Source organism: Ovis aries, chromosome 11 (assembly GCF_016772045.2).
Source record: "Ovis aries strain OAR_USU_Benz2616 breed Rambouillet chromosome 11, ARS-UI_Ramb_v3.0, whole genome shotgun sequence".
NCBI lineage: Eukaryota > Metazoa > Chordata > Mammalia > Artiodactyla > Bovidae > Ovis > Ovis aries.
Genome location: NC_056064.1, coordinates 55,699,733 through 55,716,451, shown reverse-complemented (window position 1 = coordinate 55,716,451; position 16,719 = coordinate 55,699,733). Strand labels below are relative to the sequence as shown.

At 53.3% G+C, this 16,719-nt stretch overlaps 1 protein-coding gene across 1 annotated transcript; it reads left to right on the top strand.

Annotated features, from left to right (window-relative positions):
- The first annotated feature begins 1,157 nt into the window (after positions 1 to 1,157).
- LOC101122710 (E3 ubiquitin/ISG15 ligase TRIM25-like) lies at positions 1,158 to 15,024 on the top strand. The gene is made up of 9 exons (XM_027975403.3): positions 1,158 to 1,185; positions 4,213 to 4,355; positions 4,517 to 4,559; positions 4,853 to 5,520; positions 7,661 to 7,756; positions 7,959 to 8,192; positions 8,429 to 8,591; positions 8,815 to 8,877; positions 9,748 to 15,024. Exons 1-9 carry the CDS (start codon positions 1,158 to 1,160, stop codon positions 10,305 to 10,307), a joined length of 1,998 nt encoding a protein of 665 aa, XP_027831204.1. The 3' UTR covers positions 10,308 to 15,024.
- Positions 15,025 to 16,719: the final 1,695 nt, after the last annotated feature.

The window sequence follows — 16,719 nt, the reverse complement described above, 5'->3', positions numbered from 1 at the left end:
AGGCAATACTGGAATGGGTTGCCATTTCCTTCTCCAGGGGATCTTCCCAACCCAGAGATCGAACCCAGGTCTCCCACATTGCAGGCAGACGACTTTACTCTCTGAGCCACCAGGGAAGCCATGACTCTCCTTTTGAGGGCTTCCCAGGTGGATCAGTGGCAAAGAGTCCGCCTGGAATGCGAGAGACCCGGATTCCATCCCTGGGTCGGGAAGAGCCTCTGGAGAAGGGCATGGCAACCCACCCAGTATTCTTGCCTGGAGAATTCCATGGACCAAGAAGCCCTAACATAAGACACTGCAAACAGTCGTTGTTCCCAGGTCTGAGAGACAGTCACATCTATTTCTGGGCTATGTTAATTGCCCCTCAGATTAGCTTTGTAGGTTTTGATGGGCAACTCAGGCCATATGGTCTCTTGATTCCCATGATGAGGGAGCAGGGACTGTTTCTCAAAAGGAGAAGAAAGAGAAAAGAATTAGTCGCTCCATTGTGTCCAACTCTTTATACCCGCCAGGCTCCTTGGTCCATGGAATTCTCCAGGCAAGAATACTGGGTGGGTTGCCATGCCCTTCTCCAGAGGCTCTTCCCGACCCAGGGATGGAATCCGGGTCTCCCGCATTCCAGGCGGACTCTTTGCCACTGATCCACCTGGGAAGCCCTCAAAAGGAGGGTCACTGTAAAAGGAGTCATGGGTCTATTCCGAAACCCTGGAGTCCGCGTGCTGAGTCTCCTGTTGGGACTTGCTGGAGGCTCTGTATGGCACTGTTCACAGATCATTTCAGTTCCACTGAATCTGCTCGGTCATGAGCCCGGGTAGCAGACCAAAGCTGAATTTTTCATAAGAATCATACCGCGCAGAAGGATCCTCGTCAGTGAAGCTTTCCCCCGGACTGAACTGCTACTCTGTGAAGTCAGTTTAACTCTATACAATGCAATTACATTGTTCTTTTCTATTTCATTATTTCTTAAAAATATTTTCATTAAGGTCATGGTTTTCCAAGAGATTTTTGGTGGAAATTTAATTCAGTTTAACCAATTCTAGCTTTTGCCCTCGTGAGTCATATTTTTGCCCTTGTGGGCTTGCCTTTGTGCTTTTGTATCCTGTTTATTTTCCCCAAGTCAGATGTCACATTTGGCAGCTCAGAAATCTGACGGCCCAATGGTTAATAACCCACCTTCCGACGCAGGTGACATGGGTTTGATCCCTGTTCGGGAAACTAAGGTCCCACATGTCGCAGAGCAACTAAGCCCACCCACCGCAACTAGAGAGCATGTGCGGCAGCAGAGACCCCGAGGGTCACAGCTACAATCTGACACAGCCAAATAAATAGATATTTTTTTTAAAAATCTAAGTCTCATATCTAAATTTGAGTATTTTTAACCGGTTGATTTTCTGTTAATTATTTCTAGAAAAACATAAAGTGGACAGAAGGCTAACAGTTCATTTTTCTCAGCTTTCTTGTAAGAAAATTGTGAGTAAGTCCCCTTGGATATTCTTGGATGGCTTTATGTCTAAGCTTGGGCTGTTGCTCCTCCTCATATTTCATTCTGATAGGCTCTACACATGCACTGTCCACACAGTTGGCAAAACACCCTCCAAATATGCCCTCCTTCGTGCAATTATGATGGATAGCCGATAAGCACTTATTGGAGTGGGTGGGTTTGGAAGACGCCTCCGAGTTCTTGAATGAGACCCTGAAGTTGGAGAAGGGGGTAGTTGGCAGGTGCAGAAGGGACGTGGTGCTCAGCTCTCGCTTCTATCAGGGCTCTAGCAAACGTCCACTTCTGTGCCTGGAAATGTGCTGTACTGGGCTTAGTCGTTAAGTCGTGTCTGACCCTTTGCAACTTCATGGACTGTAGCCTGCCAGGCTCCTCTATCCATGGAGATTCTCCAGGCAAGAATACTGGAGTGGGTAGCCTATCCCTTCTCCAGGGGATCCTCCTAACCCAGGGATCCAACCGGAGGCACTGACAACAAAAGCTGAGTCCTGGAGTCCTGCTGCTTGAGTGGGAGAGGGGAATTCTGAAGGCAGAGAGGAAACAGCCAAGCAGCTAGCTGCCTAATGGCTAAGGGAGTATTCATCGGAACCTGGATAGAGGCAGAGGGGTAGAAATGCTGAGCTGTAATCAAGGTCCTCTGAGATATGTAAAGGCAGCCTCATATTCCAGAATCCCTACAGGCACTTTGTAATGCAGTGGTTAAGAATCTGCCTTGCAACGCAGGGAACTCGGGTTCCATCCCTGATAGGAAACTTAAGATTTCCCTGGTTGGGGAACTAAGTTGCATGTCGCAACTACTAATGCCCGAGTGCCAGAACTAGAGAGTCCGTACACCGCAGCGAAAGACCCCACGTGCCACAACTAAGACCCAAGGCAGCCAAATAAAAGAAGCCCTACAAATCCTAAGGAGGATAAATAAGAACACACATCAAACTCCAGGAGACAGTGAAGGACCGGGAAGCCTGGCATGCTGGAGTCCATGGAATCACAAAGAGTCGAACACGACTTAGCAACTGAACAACAATATAGAAATGGCAAAATGAAAACACATTTGGAAAAAAAAAGAAAACACATTTGGAGAAAACCTTACAAGTCACCAGAAATGGAGAAAAAGGTTACCTTCAAAGAATCGGCAATAAGACTGACAGTCAGCTTCTCAACAGTAAAATATAAACCAGAAGACAGTGGAGGGGACTTCCCTGGCAGCACAGTGGTTAAGACTCTATGCTTCCAACGCAGCGGGGAAAGGTGATCCCTGGTGGGGGAACTAAGATCCCATATTCTGTGCAGCATGGCTGAAAAATAAATAACAATAAAAATAATTTAAGAAAAAAAAGATAGTGGAATTAAATCCCCAAAATACTGAAAAGAAAATAGCTGCCAATGTAGAATTACCAAGTGAAAATATTCTTCAGAAGTAAAGAGGAAGACTTCACTGGTCCAGTGGCTAAGACACTGCCAAGGCAGAGGGCCCAGTTTCAATCCCTGGTCAGGGAACTAGATCCCACATGCCATAACTAAGATCTGGAGCAGTCAAATAAATATAATCTTTTTTTTTTTAAGTAACATATTGGGACTTCCCTGGTGGTCCAGTGATTTAAGACTCAGTGCTTCCACTGCCGGGGACACAGGCTCCATCATTGGTCAGGGAACTAAGATCCTGCATGCTGCATGGCCCAAGAAACAGAAAGAGGGACACACTGCAAACTTTTCAGGGCATGTATCTTCTTGGGTGAGAAGGCTGGGTAAACAAACACTGACAAGAAGCTATCGCAGTGATGAGACTCTCTCCTAAGCTTCAGTCATCTTTTCCTTCTGAGGATCAGAACCACAGTGGAAAGCAACAATCTTGAGCATCACCAATCGGATAATGTTTGGCTCCCTCAACTTCCAACCAGGAATGAGCCTTGAGATCTCTTCTACAACAACCCTGTGGATTCACCAGAGAACCAAGGTCCCAAGAGATGAAACAACTTGCCCAAGATCTCACTGCCACTTAGTTGCCACTTTCCTTCTCTGCTTAGTAAACTGAGTCCCCCACGTCCACTGCAAGGGGCCCTGGGTGCAGCAGCGACTCTGTCTCCTGCCTGGAATGAAGGTTCCAGAGCAAAGAGTATCCTGGGCGGGCAGGACCCCTCACCACTGCAGCATGTCCGGTGGCACCTCTTTCTTTTTTTCTGAAGTAAATTTTCCTGGAAAATATTAAAAGTAGATTTCCACGTGCACATGTGCGTATGTGCTAAGTCGCTTCAGCCGTGCCCTACTCTTTGCGACCCCATGGGCTGTAGCCCGCCAGGCTCCTCTGTTCATGGGATTCTCCAGGCAAGAATACTGCAGTGGGCATCCGTTCCCTTCTCCAGGGGATCTTCCCCACCCAGGGATCCAACTCAAGTCTCCTGCTTGGCAGGCGGGTTCTTTACCACTAGTGCCACTGAGCAGCCCTTCCATGTACTACCTTGTCCTTCCCACCCCCACCCCACCGCCCCTCAAAAAAGCATTATTCAAACTCTAGGAGGCATTTGGCATCCATTTCTATGATGAAAAGCTTTAAAAATCCTTACAACCCTATAAAGACATTCAGGAAGAAGATGAATATATATGGTTAACTGAGGCACACAACATTGTTAATAATCAAGTGTAATGTGTATGTTCTTTTAATTAGCTGGAATACCATGTTTTACTATTTACTTATCTTCATGTCTTCCTTTATTGAGTCTGTTTTGCCCTGCTGACATCACAAGCAGAAGGCCGGGGCTGGTCATGCTTGAATTGTGACATCAGGAGCAAAACTGTGGGCAGTCTCAAGGAGGGGGTCCAACTCGATAGGGGGACCACGCAACAGCAGCCAAAGGGAAAGGTGAGAAGGTGGTCGTCCAACCTCGGGGGATGTAAAGGGCTGGGGTCGGGGCACACTGGGCTGGGAGACCTCCCGGCAGCTGGAGACCTGGGGCCTCGCCCCCCCGCCCCTGCCCCAACGTGGGCCTAAGCACCCAGGTGTTCTCTTCCCTCCATCCACAGGGCAGCAAGCCTCTGGCTCTCCTTGACATGCAGAGAGTTTCACGTAAGTACCTGTGCGCTGACCTTTCTCCCAAAGGGCCAGGGAAACGGCTCGTTTCCCTTGTCACTATGTGACTTCTTCCTGCCTACCCACCTTCTTGTCCAAGATTTGTTCCAGGAATTCGGGCAGGGACAAAAACACAAGCCTCAGTTTATGCCCCTGTGTGGGTTGACCAATGGCAGAGTCCTGGTACCCCGTGGGCAGACCAGCTGCTTCCAACAGAAGAAAAGGGGTCCCCCTCAAAGGCCCCTCAAATCCTGCCCTGGCTTCAACCTGGCTTTGCCCCGTCTTCCCAGGGCCAGTCCAGGACCAAGCCCCAGCCCTGCAGCCCACCGCCAAGCTCTCAGGAGCTCCCCAAGGCCAGTTCCTGATGAATAACAGCAGTCTCTGCACGCTGGAGGAACAAGTCCTCTGTCCTGTTTGCCTGGAAGTGTTCCGCAACCCAGTCACCACGGCCTGCGGGCACAATTTCTGCATGAGCTGCCTCCAGGGTTTCTGGGACTACCAGGCCACCATGGGCGAGCCCCTCTACTGCCCCCAGTGCCGGGAGAGCTTCCCCACGCGGCCTCGCCTCTGCAAGAACGTCATCCTGGAGGAGATGGTGACCTGCTTCACCCAGGCCAAGGGCCAGACCTTGGGGTCCTCACGGAGCCTGGCCGGGCCCAGGGACGTGCCCTGCGACTTCTGTGCCCCCGAGAAGCTCAAGTCCGTCAAGTCGTGCCTGCAGTGCATGGCCTCCCTGTGCGAGAAGCACCTGCGCAGCCACTTAGAGGACCAGGTGTTCCAGGGGCACCAGCTGCTGGAGCCCGTGTGGGACCTCAAGAGCCGGCTGTGCCGCAAGCACCGCAAGCTCCGGCGGCTGTACTGCCGCACCGAGGGCTGCTGCGTGTGCGGGGCCTGCCTGTTGGAGGAGCACAAGAACCACGACACCATCCCGCTGGAGGAGGAGCGCGCGCGCAAGGAGGTGGGCTGGGAGTGGGGGGATGGGGGAGGGGAAAGGTAGGGGAAGGGAAGGGGAGATGGGGGAGGGGAGGGGGGATGGGGAGAGGGTAAATGGGGGAGGGGAGGCCGAGGAGCAAGAGGACTCTGTTCCAGGCACACCTTTCCGGGAAGGAAAGGATTGTAGCCATTAAAGTGTCCTTAGTCTCTCAGTCATGTCTGACTCTCTGCAACCCCATAGATTGTAGGCTCCCATGCTCCTCCGTCCTTGGGGTTCTCCAGGCAAGAACACTGGAGTGGGTTGCCATTTCCTTCTCCAGCCAATAAAATGGTGCTCGGAATTCTGCAGTGCAGGAGACCTGGATTCAGTTCCTGAGTCAGGCAGATCCCCTGGAGAACTAAATGACAACCCACTCCAGTACTCTTGCTTGGAAAATCCCATGGACAGAGAAGCCTGGCAGGCTACAGTCCATGGGGTTGCAAAGAGCTGGACACCACTTGGTGACTAAAGCACCCAAAGTGATGCTCACAAGGGTCCTGGCAAGACATGAAGAAGCGCCACCAGACGGATTGAATCAGGATCCAGGGACTTCCCTGGCAGTCAGGTGGTTAAGACTCTGCTTCCACTTAGGGGAGCACGGGTTTATCCCTGGTAGGGGAAGATCCCTCATGCCGTGCACTGCACTCAAAAAAAAAAATTAATAAAATGGTTAGTTCTTTTTTTTTTTTTTTTAAAAAAAGGAGCCAAAGTTATTTGTGATGAATCCTATTTAAAAAATTTTTTTGCACAGAAAAAGGAATGGCTGAAAGGTAACATATCAACATACAAACACGTCAGGTTGGGTGAATCCCTTCCTTTTTTTCTATTTTCAAATTAGGTTTTCTCCATTTGGATTGCTTTCTTTGTTGGAGTGCTTATATTTGAAACATTCTATCAAATATATTCTAGAACTGTGCTATTCCAGCGTAGCCACCTGCAAGAAAGAAGCTTGGGCCAGAACGTAAGCCGACTCACCCCACTGTTTAGTTCAGCTGACAATTTTTTCACATCAGGACCTTCTCAACAAAGGGAGAAATGTGTTGATTTACAGCCTGGCACAAGCTGCTTCTTTTGCTGCAGGTCAGCAACAGTTCGCAGACAGGTACCTGGTACCCACTGTCCTACAGTAGGTTGTGAATCGTGACAGCACCCGCTCCGGGGACGTGCTTGTGCTCAGAGGCTCAGTCCTGTCTGACTCTGCGACCCCATGGACTGCAGCCTGTCAGACTCCACTGTCCTTGGAATTTTTCAGACAAGAACACTGGAGTGGGTTGCCACTTCCTCCTCCAAGGGATTTTCCCGACCCAGGGATCAAAGCCGCATCTCCTGAGTGTCTCCTTGTGCAGATTCTTTACCGCTGAGCCTCTGGGGGAGCTGAGACTAAAGGCTTATGTGGAAGGACTTGGGGACACAGTTCTGCCTGGACCTGGTGGCACTGCCCCAGGGAGCCAAGGGCTCCGCATCTGATCGACCCCTGCTTGCCCCACTGCACCCCGCCCAGGCTTCTCAAATCACCAAACCCCTCCATAGCTGCTGCTTGTGATCTGAACCCTATGGTCATTAGCTGTCAGAAGCAGAGAACCTGATCCCTAAGAATGGGGAGTCTCTCAGGGAATGAGAGAACAGGAGCAGAGTGGCCCCGAGGGACTTCCCTGATGGTCCAGTGGTTAGGACTCTGCACTTCCATTTCAGGGGGCACAGGTTCGATCCCTAGTTGGGGAACTAAGATCCTACATACGTCGCAGCCAAAAAAGGGGGTGTCCCTGGGTCATCTATCCTTCAGCCTACCCATCCTCATTCTCATCACACCTCTGAAGAACATAAGAGGTGGGACTTCCCTAGTGGCCCAGTGGTTAAGAATTTGCCCTGCAATGCAGGGGACACAGGTTCAATCGCTGGTAGGGGAACGAAGATCCCACATGCCACAGCTAGAGAGTCTATGTACTGAAAGGAAAGATCTATGTGCTGCAGCTAAGGCCTGATGCAGCTAAATAAGGGTTGTGTTTTTTTTTAAGAGGTGCGTTTCTTCTGAGCTCTGACATGGGACTGCCCACAGAGGGCTTCTGCTACGGCACCTCTCTGAATCACCGGCCCGCTCCTCTTCCACCTCACCTTCTCACCCCAGGTCGAAGTTCGGAAGGTCCAGGCCAACGTGGAGAACCAGATGCTGATCATCACCTCCGACAGCCAAAAGCACCGGGGCCAGGTGGCTTTTCTCTCGGTAAGCTTGGCCCATCGCCACCTCCAGCCCAGGCTTTCCCAGAGCCCTGCTTCAGGCTGAGGGGGCCTCTCAAGGGCTCGGAGTGGCTGCTGTGGGGCCAGGCAAACAGAGAGGTGATGCCTCAGCCAGCTCTGGGCCCTGACAAGGAGGATAAGGAGCTGGGGCTCAAAGACACCTCTCTGCCCCTCCACCCCTGCCCCAGAAATTGATCCAGACGACTCGGGATGAGGTGAACGCCTGCTTCTCAGAGATCATCCAGGAGATCAAACAGATGCAGGTGAAGGTGCTGGATTTCGTGGAGAAAGAGGAGGCCACCGCCCTGGGGAAGCTGGGTGGCTCCATCCAGCAGAGTCACAACCGGCTCCTGAAGCTGGAGGGGGACAGCATCTGGCTCCGCAGCCTGCTCGCCAACCGCAGCGACCAGCAGTTTCTGCAGGCAAGGCCCCTCCCCACCCCCACCGCCCAGGCCCATCGCAATGTCCACTGGACTGCAGGGGCTTTGACAGCCCTAACTCAGATGTCCGAAAAGCCAGGAGGAGGGGAGAAAGCTGTCCGGGTTTGAACATGGGCAGCTTTCCCGCCTGCCTCCTGGTTCTGGGGAACCGCTAAGCCCCCGGCCCTTGCTTGGGGCCTGGCTAACAAGTGGTACTGCCAGCCCCTCCCTGCCTGCAGGAGTTGCCCAGGCTGAAGCACTTCCCTGCCTGCATGGAGCCCCTGATGGGCACGAACTGTGAGGAGAAGCAGAGCTTCCTCCAGCTGCCAGAGACCTTGGCGGAGCTCCGGACCCGACTGGTGGACATGGGTCTCAGCTTCATCAACCAGCTCCTCCTGAAGGGTTAGTTAGAACCTGCTTGCCTGGGGCGACTGGAGACCCACCTGCCTTCTGGGGATGGGCTGCTCCGAGGGCAGCGGTTGGGATTCCAGGCACTTGTAAGAGAGCTGGGCCTGTCTGTGTGCGCCTTGTCCAGGTGACTCAACCTCCTGAAAGCCCATGCCTCTCTCTGGAAGGGCACTGGGCTGTGAAAGTGTCCTCAGCAAAGCCCCTCCGTCTTCCCCAGGCATTAAGATGAACTCCTATGAGGTGCTGCCCCCGGATGTGGACAGGAAAATACTTCTCAAGTGTGAGTCCTCAGTCCTGGGGTCCAGCCCCAAGGTTGGGAAGGAAAGGAACAGGGCCCTTGTTTGCCCGACCGACCCAGCCCCACCTCCATGCAGGCCAGGGCTCCAGAAAGATGCCAGGTCTTTCCTGCCCTGACCTTGTACTCTGGACTAGAGACCTCAGAAGGTCTGTGACTCCACGGCCCTAAGAGGAAGGGAGAAGGCTGTCCTGTCCCCGCCCATGGGTGGCAGGGCCTCCACCAACACCCAGAGGCCAGCTCTGCAGCCCTCTGTGGCCCTGATGTGGCTCAGGCTCTGCCCTCAGCTGGGTGCCTGCCGACCTCCCCTGGACTCTAGCCAAGCCAGCTTGGATGACCCTTCTACAGTCAGGCTCCCTTTTCAGTTAATGTCCCTGCAGCCCCTCTCCCAGGCTGGGTGAGGGACCAAGTGACTCTCTAAGAAATCATCGGTGATGTCTCTGAGGTCTCCAGGGTCACAGTGGATGAACCCTCTGATGACCCCTTCTGAGCGACCTCCTCCAGGAGCCCCTGACGCTCCCTCAGTCCCACCCAGTCTTGTGTCCTGCACAAACCGAAAAGGGGGTCCTGTTAGGGTTTGGTGGGGGGGAGGGCAGATAGGGGGACTCTTGGCTGTCCACCTCTCTAGGAAGGCAGGCCTTTGGACAGCGCCCAGCCAGACAGTGTCCACCCCTGCGGGCAGAGTTGAAGACTTAGAGAGCGGAATGGGGGGGGCCACTCTTGGGAGCTGGCAGTGGAAGCACTTGGTGACTTTTGTGCCAAAGCTGTGAGCTTTGGCCCTCCCCTCTCTAGACCTCCAGCGCTCTGCTCCCTGGCCCCGACCCTAGCCCCCTTTTCCATACCCCCTCGGCCCAGGTTACTGCAACCTGAACTTCGACCCCACCACAGCCAGCGAGGAGCTCTTCCTGTTCAAGGAGACCCACTCGGTGCTGAACCTGGGCATCCTCCTGGAGCCCTTCGCGGCGGGCGGCCCCTTCCCGGGCTTCAAGCAGTGGCCGCAGGTGCTGTGCTCGCGGGGCCTGGCCGAGGGCCGCCACTACTGGGAGGCCGACGTGTCCAACTCGTGGGTGTGCCTGGGCGTCACCTACCGCCGCAGCCCCCCGCTCGGCGGCCGCCCGCGCCGCAGCATCGTCTATCTGCTGGGCCGCAATCCCTACTCGTGGTGCCTGGAGTGGGACTCGCTCAAGTTCTCCGTGTGGCACAACAACACGCAGACGGTGCTGCACGGCGGCTACCACCGCACGCTCGGCGTGATGCTCGACTGCGCTGCGGGTTGCCTCTCCTTCTACGGCGTGGCGGGCGGCGTGAGCCTCCTCTACCGCTTCCTCGCCTCCTTCCTGGAGCCGCTCTACCCCGCTGTCATGGTTAGCAGCGGCGCCTCGGTCACGCTCAAGCAGCGCCCCTCCGAGGCCTAGGCCAATAAAGCTGGACTCGAGCGCTGACTGCGCCCGAGGGGAGGGGCGCGCCGGGGAGGGTGGCCGGCCCCGCGGGGTCCCCTGGCCCGGGGATGGAGGGGCGGGCGGTGAGCCCGCCTCCCGACCCGCTGCCTGGATTTCACCAGCGACGACCACCCAGGGGTCCCGGGAGGTCCTGGGGATCCCCGAAAACAGGCCGATCCTCCCGTCCCCATTGTCACGGGAGAAGGGGCTCTGAACCAGGCTGGCGATCCCCCTGGGACTGGGGACAGTCCGGTGGCCTCCAGAGGGGGAATTCCTGACCAGGATGCTCGGCCTCCCCGACCGGTGAGCTCCCAAGCCCCGTCAGAGGTTGCCCAGGAGTGGGCGGGGCGCCTCCCCGCAGGTGACTCCTCCCCCGCAGGTGGCCAGAGGGAGAGTTGGCACCTGACCCATGAGGGTAGAGGTGTTCTGAGTTACTGGCTTGACTGGAGGCTAGGGAGTTAAGCCGGGGAATCATGACTGTGTCAGACCTCCCTCCCCAAAAGGCTGAGGGCCTCTGTCCAGACGGGGCTGGGGCCCCCATTCCTCTGCCCAGCAAGAGTTTTTCTCACATGGCTGGTGTTTTGCAGCTGAGGAGCATGTGGAACTGAAGCTCTCCGGGTGGGTGGGTGCCTGGAAGCTGCTCTCCCTGACCCCCAGCCTTAAGCCCACCGCACACAGCTCCCCTGGGTAGCACTGCCTGGAAGCCAAGGGGCTTCATTCACATCCAGGTCTCTTCCGTCTGACCTGCCCAGCCAAGCCAGACCATGTGGAAGTCACAGGGAGAGGCTGGGCCCTGCCCTCCAACCACGGCAGCAGTGTGACCGGGGACTCAGCCCCTTTAGGGAAGCGGCCTGGACATTTCCAGCCTCGACCAGTCACTTGTTCCTGTGGCTTCTCATGCGGGGTGGGGGTGAGGGGAACCCAGGAGGGTTAATGATTGGCTCAGAAGAGGAAATGAGACAGTCATGGGGGAGAAAATCCCTGGGGCAACGTGGTCCAGAACCAGGGCGTGCCTGAATTCCATCCCCACCTGGCTTGTCGCCAGAGACGTCAGTGACCTTTGTTTCTCACTCTGGGGCCTGGCAGGGTGGCCGATTGGCAGGTGGAAGGTGCGCTCGGATGGCCTCACAGAGCAGGGCACCCTGTGGCTGCTCTGACCCTGGGCTGTGGTTCTGCTGACCTTCCTCCCTGGAGGCTCCACTCAGCACCAGTCCAGTAACTTCCATTCCTCACCAGTGCTACTGGTGTGGATGGGTAGAAATGAAACGTAAACCTTTTCCCTTTGGGGGGAAAGCTTGCATGCCAAAATGCTTCAATCTTGCCTCCCCACTCCCCCAAAGCAGTCCATGGACTGAGGTCAGGAAAGGCTGAGGGGAACTTCCCTGGTGGTCTGGTGGCTAAGACTCTGAGGTCCTAGTGCAGGGGGCCCAGGTTTGACCCCTGGTCAGGGAACTAGAACCCATGTGCAGCAACTAAAGATTCCGTGATGAAGATCAAAGGTGCTGCAACTAGGGCCTGTCGCAGCCAGATAAAAATTTTTTAAATGCTGAGAAGGTAAAAAGTGTGACCCAAGGAGACAGCAAGAGCCAGCTCCACGGATATGAGTCCTTCCCCACGGGGAAGCCGATGGAGGAGCCTCCCTCACCAGCTCCTCCAGGTTCTGAAGGAGCCTTCACGTGGTGTGTGATGCTGGAGCCTGATACCCTCAGGCACACGCTGGTGTGAAACCCACATCAAATGCATGTTACTTGTCCGCTTAAACAGCTCCCCAAGTTCGTAAGCCCCTGGGGGTCCACAATAGTAGTCCTGGTGTGTGTGTGGGGGGGGTCATCAGATGCTCACCAGTATTTCAGAAAGCCAAACAGCAAGCCCGCCTGCGTGTCAGTGAGGCTGATTAAGAAACCAAAATGTTGGGGTTCTTGGCTCAGTATTTGCCTCCTGGGTGAATATATCATAGTGGGTGATTCAGGGTGCAGGATCAGCCAGAGCGCTTCCATAATCCACATGGGTGAGCCCTGGCCTCGGCCTTTCCCCATGAAGAGACCAAGGAAGGTGCTGTCCCTAGATTGCCACCCACATTCTTCTCATGCCTTCCTGCTCCTGCCTTAACACAATGAATTTTTTTTTTTAATGCGAATCCAAACAGACTGTAAACTAATCTTCCCAAGTGTTATTTCACTTAAAAATTTCCTGTGTCATTTCTCACAAGAAGATTATGTTATATTACTTGGGCAATTTTTAAAATATATATATTTTGCATATTTGGTAAAAGTTAATTTTGCTTTTATTTAACAAACACGTAATGCCTATTGCACAGCAGGGGCCCTGTTCATAGCAAATAGAATGTTGATGGCAAAACTGAGCTCATTTAATTCTAATAACAACCCCCACCCTGCGCAGGAGGAAACTGAGGATAAGAAGTGCCTTGTTCAAGGTCACGAAGGCACATGAATTGCGAAGCCAGATTCAAACCCAGACAGTCTGCTTATTCAATCACGATGCTACACCACCCCTCCAATAGCACATTCATTGCAGAAAATTTACAAAATATAGAAATGCAAAAGAAAATAAAATATTCCGGGGCTTCTCTGTTGGCTTAGTAGTTAAGAATTTGCCTGCCAACACAAGGAACCCGGGTTCCATCCCTGGTTGGGAAAACCCCGCATTCCAAGGGACAGCTAGGCTTCTCTGTCTATGAGATTTTCCCGGCAAGAGTATTGGAGTGGGTTCCCATTTCCTTTTCCAGGGGATCTTCCCAACCGAAGGATTGAACCCACGTCTCCTGTATTGGCAGGTGGATTTGTCACGCGAGTATATGCTCCTCGGCTTTTGTTCCATCACAACAAAGAGATTTGGAGTGACGGGCATTAAAGCTCCCTCTTCGTGTCACAGCTCTCAGGTCTTGGATAGACCGTGTTATAGTTCTCAGGTCTCAAAAGGACCGTGTGATAGCTCTTAGACAAATCAGTGTTACAGCTCAGTGTTACAGCTCTATTTTATTTAGAAGATAGCAGGAAAATCCATCTTCAAGGCGTGAGGGCACGTCGATCCAAAGATGCGAAGAGAAGAGCGGCCCCGCGTGCAGGAGAGAGAGAGAGAGAGAGCTCTGGCTCCTCTGTATATGTCTGCCCCACCACCACCCCACCCCCCCCCCCCCACCCCCGGGCCTGTCCTATGTAAATTGGGCCAGCAGGAGTGCTGTTTGTTTTACCTGAGGTCCCCACCACCCCACCGCCCCCCACCCCCGTCAGGAACCTAGATCTCCGTGCCTCAACTGAAGATCCTGCATGCTGCAACTAAGACCTGGCGAGGCCAAAATAAATAAATGAATAAACATTTTAAAAAAGAAAGAGCTCTTTCTGCCGTCTTTCTGGGCTGCCAGAATGGTGCTCACGAATGTCCTGACTGATGCACTCAAGCGTATCAACAATACCAAAAAGGGAAGCAAAAGCCATGTTAGGCCATGCTCCAGAGTCATCGTCGGGCTTCTAATTGTGATGACGAAGCATGGTTACATCCACGAATTTGATATCATCGATGATCACAGGCTGGGGGCGGACATATACAAAGCGGAGGAGGCAAAAAACTCAGGAAACAAGATAAATAATATTTAAGGCAATATTTCACCAAATCAAAATTAATGCAAAAATCTATGGTGGATAGAATATCAAAATTGTAAATAAAGACTCATCTTTTGGGAATTCCCTAGCAGTCTAGTGGTTAGGACTCTGCTCTTTCACTGCCAAAGGCATGGGTTCAGTCCCTGGTAAGGGAACTAGGATCCTGCAAGCTGGGCAGCATGGCCTAGAAGAAGGAGGGAATAAGCGTGGAGTGATCAGCCCCAGATTTGATGTGCACCTCAAAGATCTAGAAGAATGCAGAATAACCTGCTCCCAGCTGTTGATTTGTCCTGACACTGTCCTGACAACCTCAGCTGGCATCATGGACCATGAAGAAGCAAGAGGAAAACGTACAGGAGGGAAAAAAATCCTTGGGTCCTTTTTCTAGGGATGGACTGTATACAAATAAAATGCCTCAGAGGGAAAAAAAGACAGACAGAGCAGGGAATGCCCTGGTGGCCCAGGGGTTAAGACGCCACGCTTCCAACGCAGTGGGTGTGGGTTCGAACACTGGTCAGGAAACTACGATCCCATGTGCTGTTCGATGCATCCAAACACACAGACAAACAGAAACAAACGTCAAGAGCAAACATCACAGGTGGCCAGAGACACGAGAGGAAGCCCAGGAGAGAGAGATGTTCCACAAACCAAAGAGCTGATTTCAAGGAGGGAGGGACCAGTGTGGTCTGATGCTTCAGGCAGATCAGGACTAGATGTGCTCATTGGATGTGAGCTCATGGGGTGGGAATGGTGAGTGGGGCAGAAGTTTGCCTTAGAGAGCGGAGGGGGAGTGGAGGCGTCAGGCTATGCAGGGGTGGGGGCGGAAGCCCGAGGTGGGTATGAAGAGAAGGAGGGTAGATTTTTGTTCTGGTTTCATTTTAGGAGAGGCTCGAGCTTGTTTGAATGCCAGTCTCACACAACAGCCTGCCTGCATGACGGTCTGAAATTTCTCTGCGTAGATCTGTGCCCAGCAGAAATTCTAGATTTAGCAGGAAATGCTGAAAAAAAAAAAAAAAAAAGCCACAGTTTCCAAGGGAAGAATAAGGGTCAGGGGAGAGGGCAGCCTAGGAACACGAGGGAAGACCCCTCAGAGGAGGATGGACCTGGGGCTGCATCCGGAAGACGGGTGTCTCCTTCAGGCCACAAATGCCCACTGGGCACCTGAGCCGGGTTGAATAAAATCTCCCCCAAGTTCATGTCCATGCAGAGCCTCAGGATGTGACTTTATCTAGAAACAGGTTTTTGCAGATGTCATTAGTTAAGAGAGGGTCATACTGTAGAGGGCCTCCCACGTGGCGCAATGGTAAAGAATCCACCTACCAATGCAAGAGACAGGGTTCGATCCCTGGAGAAGGAAATGGCAACCCACTCCAGTATTCTTGCCTGGAGAATCCCATGGACAGAGGAGGCTGGCGGGCTACCGTCCACGGGGTTTCAAAGAGTCGGACACGACTGAGTGCCACACACACATACTGGAGAAGGGTGGACCCTAATCCAATGCCTAGCGCCCTGATAAGAAGAGAAAACAGAGACGTGGAGACATTCAGATACAGAGAGAAGATGGAACAGAGAGAGAGGGATGCAGCTGCAAGCCAAGAATCTCCAGCAGCCACCAGAATTTGGGAGGGAGGGGTGGGCTGGACTCCCTCTCAGAGCCTTCAGAGGGAGCTGACCCTGCCAAGCATCTTGATCTCAGACCTCTGGCCTCCAGAATGGGGAGAGAATACAGTTCTGTGGCCTTGGCCTTCCACCCCCGCCCTGAACCGCCCCCTCAGCCCCTCGTTCGTGGTCCTTTGCGTGACAGCCACAGGAAACCAACACAACACCTGCTGAGTGTTTGGCTCGGTGCTCTTCCAGGTGCTGGAGATACCGAAGCAGGCGGCTCCCCCAGGTTCTCAGAAAGCTGCACATATCTGGGGCCACCAGGATGTTCCAGAGCGGGTGTTACTTGGCCTTCATCCTTGCAAGCTGTAGGGGTTATCCAGAGCGATGGGAAAGCAGGGAGGTGGCTGGAGCAAAGGAAGGGATGGGACCAGCGGGCCAGAGGGAACCGGAACAGGCATGGGGTTCTGGTGCACTCTGGCCACCCCAGAGGGAGGCAGGCCTTCAGGGAAATGGCATGATTTTTTTTTTTTTTTTTTGCTTTGCTGCCACACTACTTGCAGAATCTTTTCTTTGACTGCCCTGGGTCTTAGTTGCATCATGTAGGATCTAGTTCACTGACCAGGGATCAAACCCCGGGCTGAAAGCATTGGGAGCTTATAGCCTCAACTACTGGACCACCAGGGAAGTCCCCCCAGTTTTTTTTTTTTGGCTGTGCTGGGTCTTCACTGCTATAGGGGTTTTTCTCTCACTGTGCTGTGCGGGGTCTACTCTCTAGATGTGACAGGAGGGCTTCTCACTGTGGTGGCTTCTCTTGTTACAGCGAGCGCAGGCTCTGTGAACGTGGGATCTTCCTGCCCAGGAATCAAACCCGTGTCTCCTGAATTGGTAGGTGGACTCTTTACCACTGAGCCGCCAGGGAAGCTTCCCCTTCCCATCCAGGGTTTTTTTTTTTTTTAATATTTATTTATTTTGTTTTGGGCTTCAGCAGGCTTCCCTGACCCACACGCAGCATGTAGGATCTTAGTTCCCTGACCAGGAATTGAAATCGCGTCCCCTGCATTGCAAGGTAGATTCTTCACCACTGGATCACCAGGGAAGTCCCCACCCCGTTTGTTTTTAAATGGACAGTTTTGAGCGTATCAGGGCAGCCCGAGCGGGGAGAA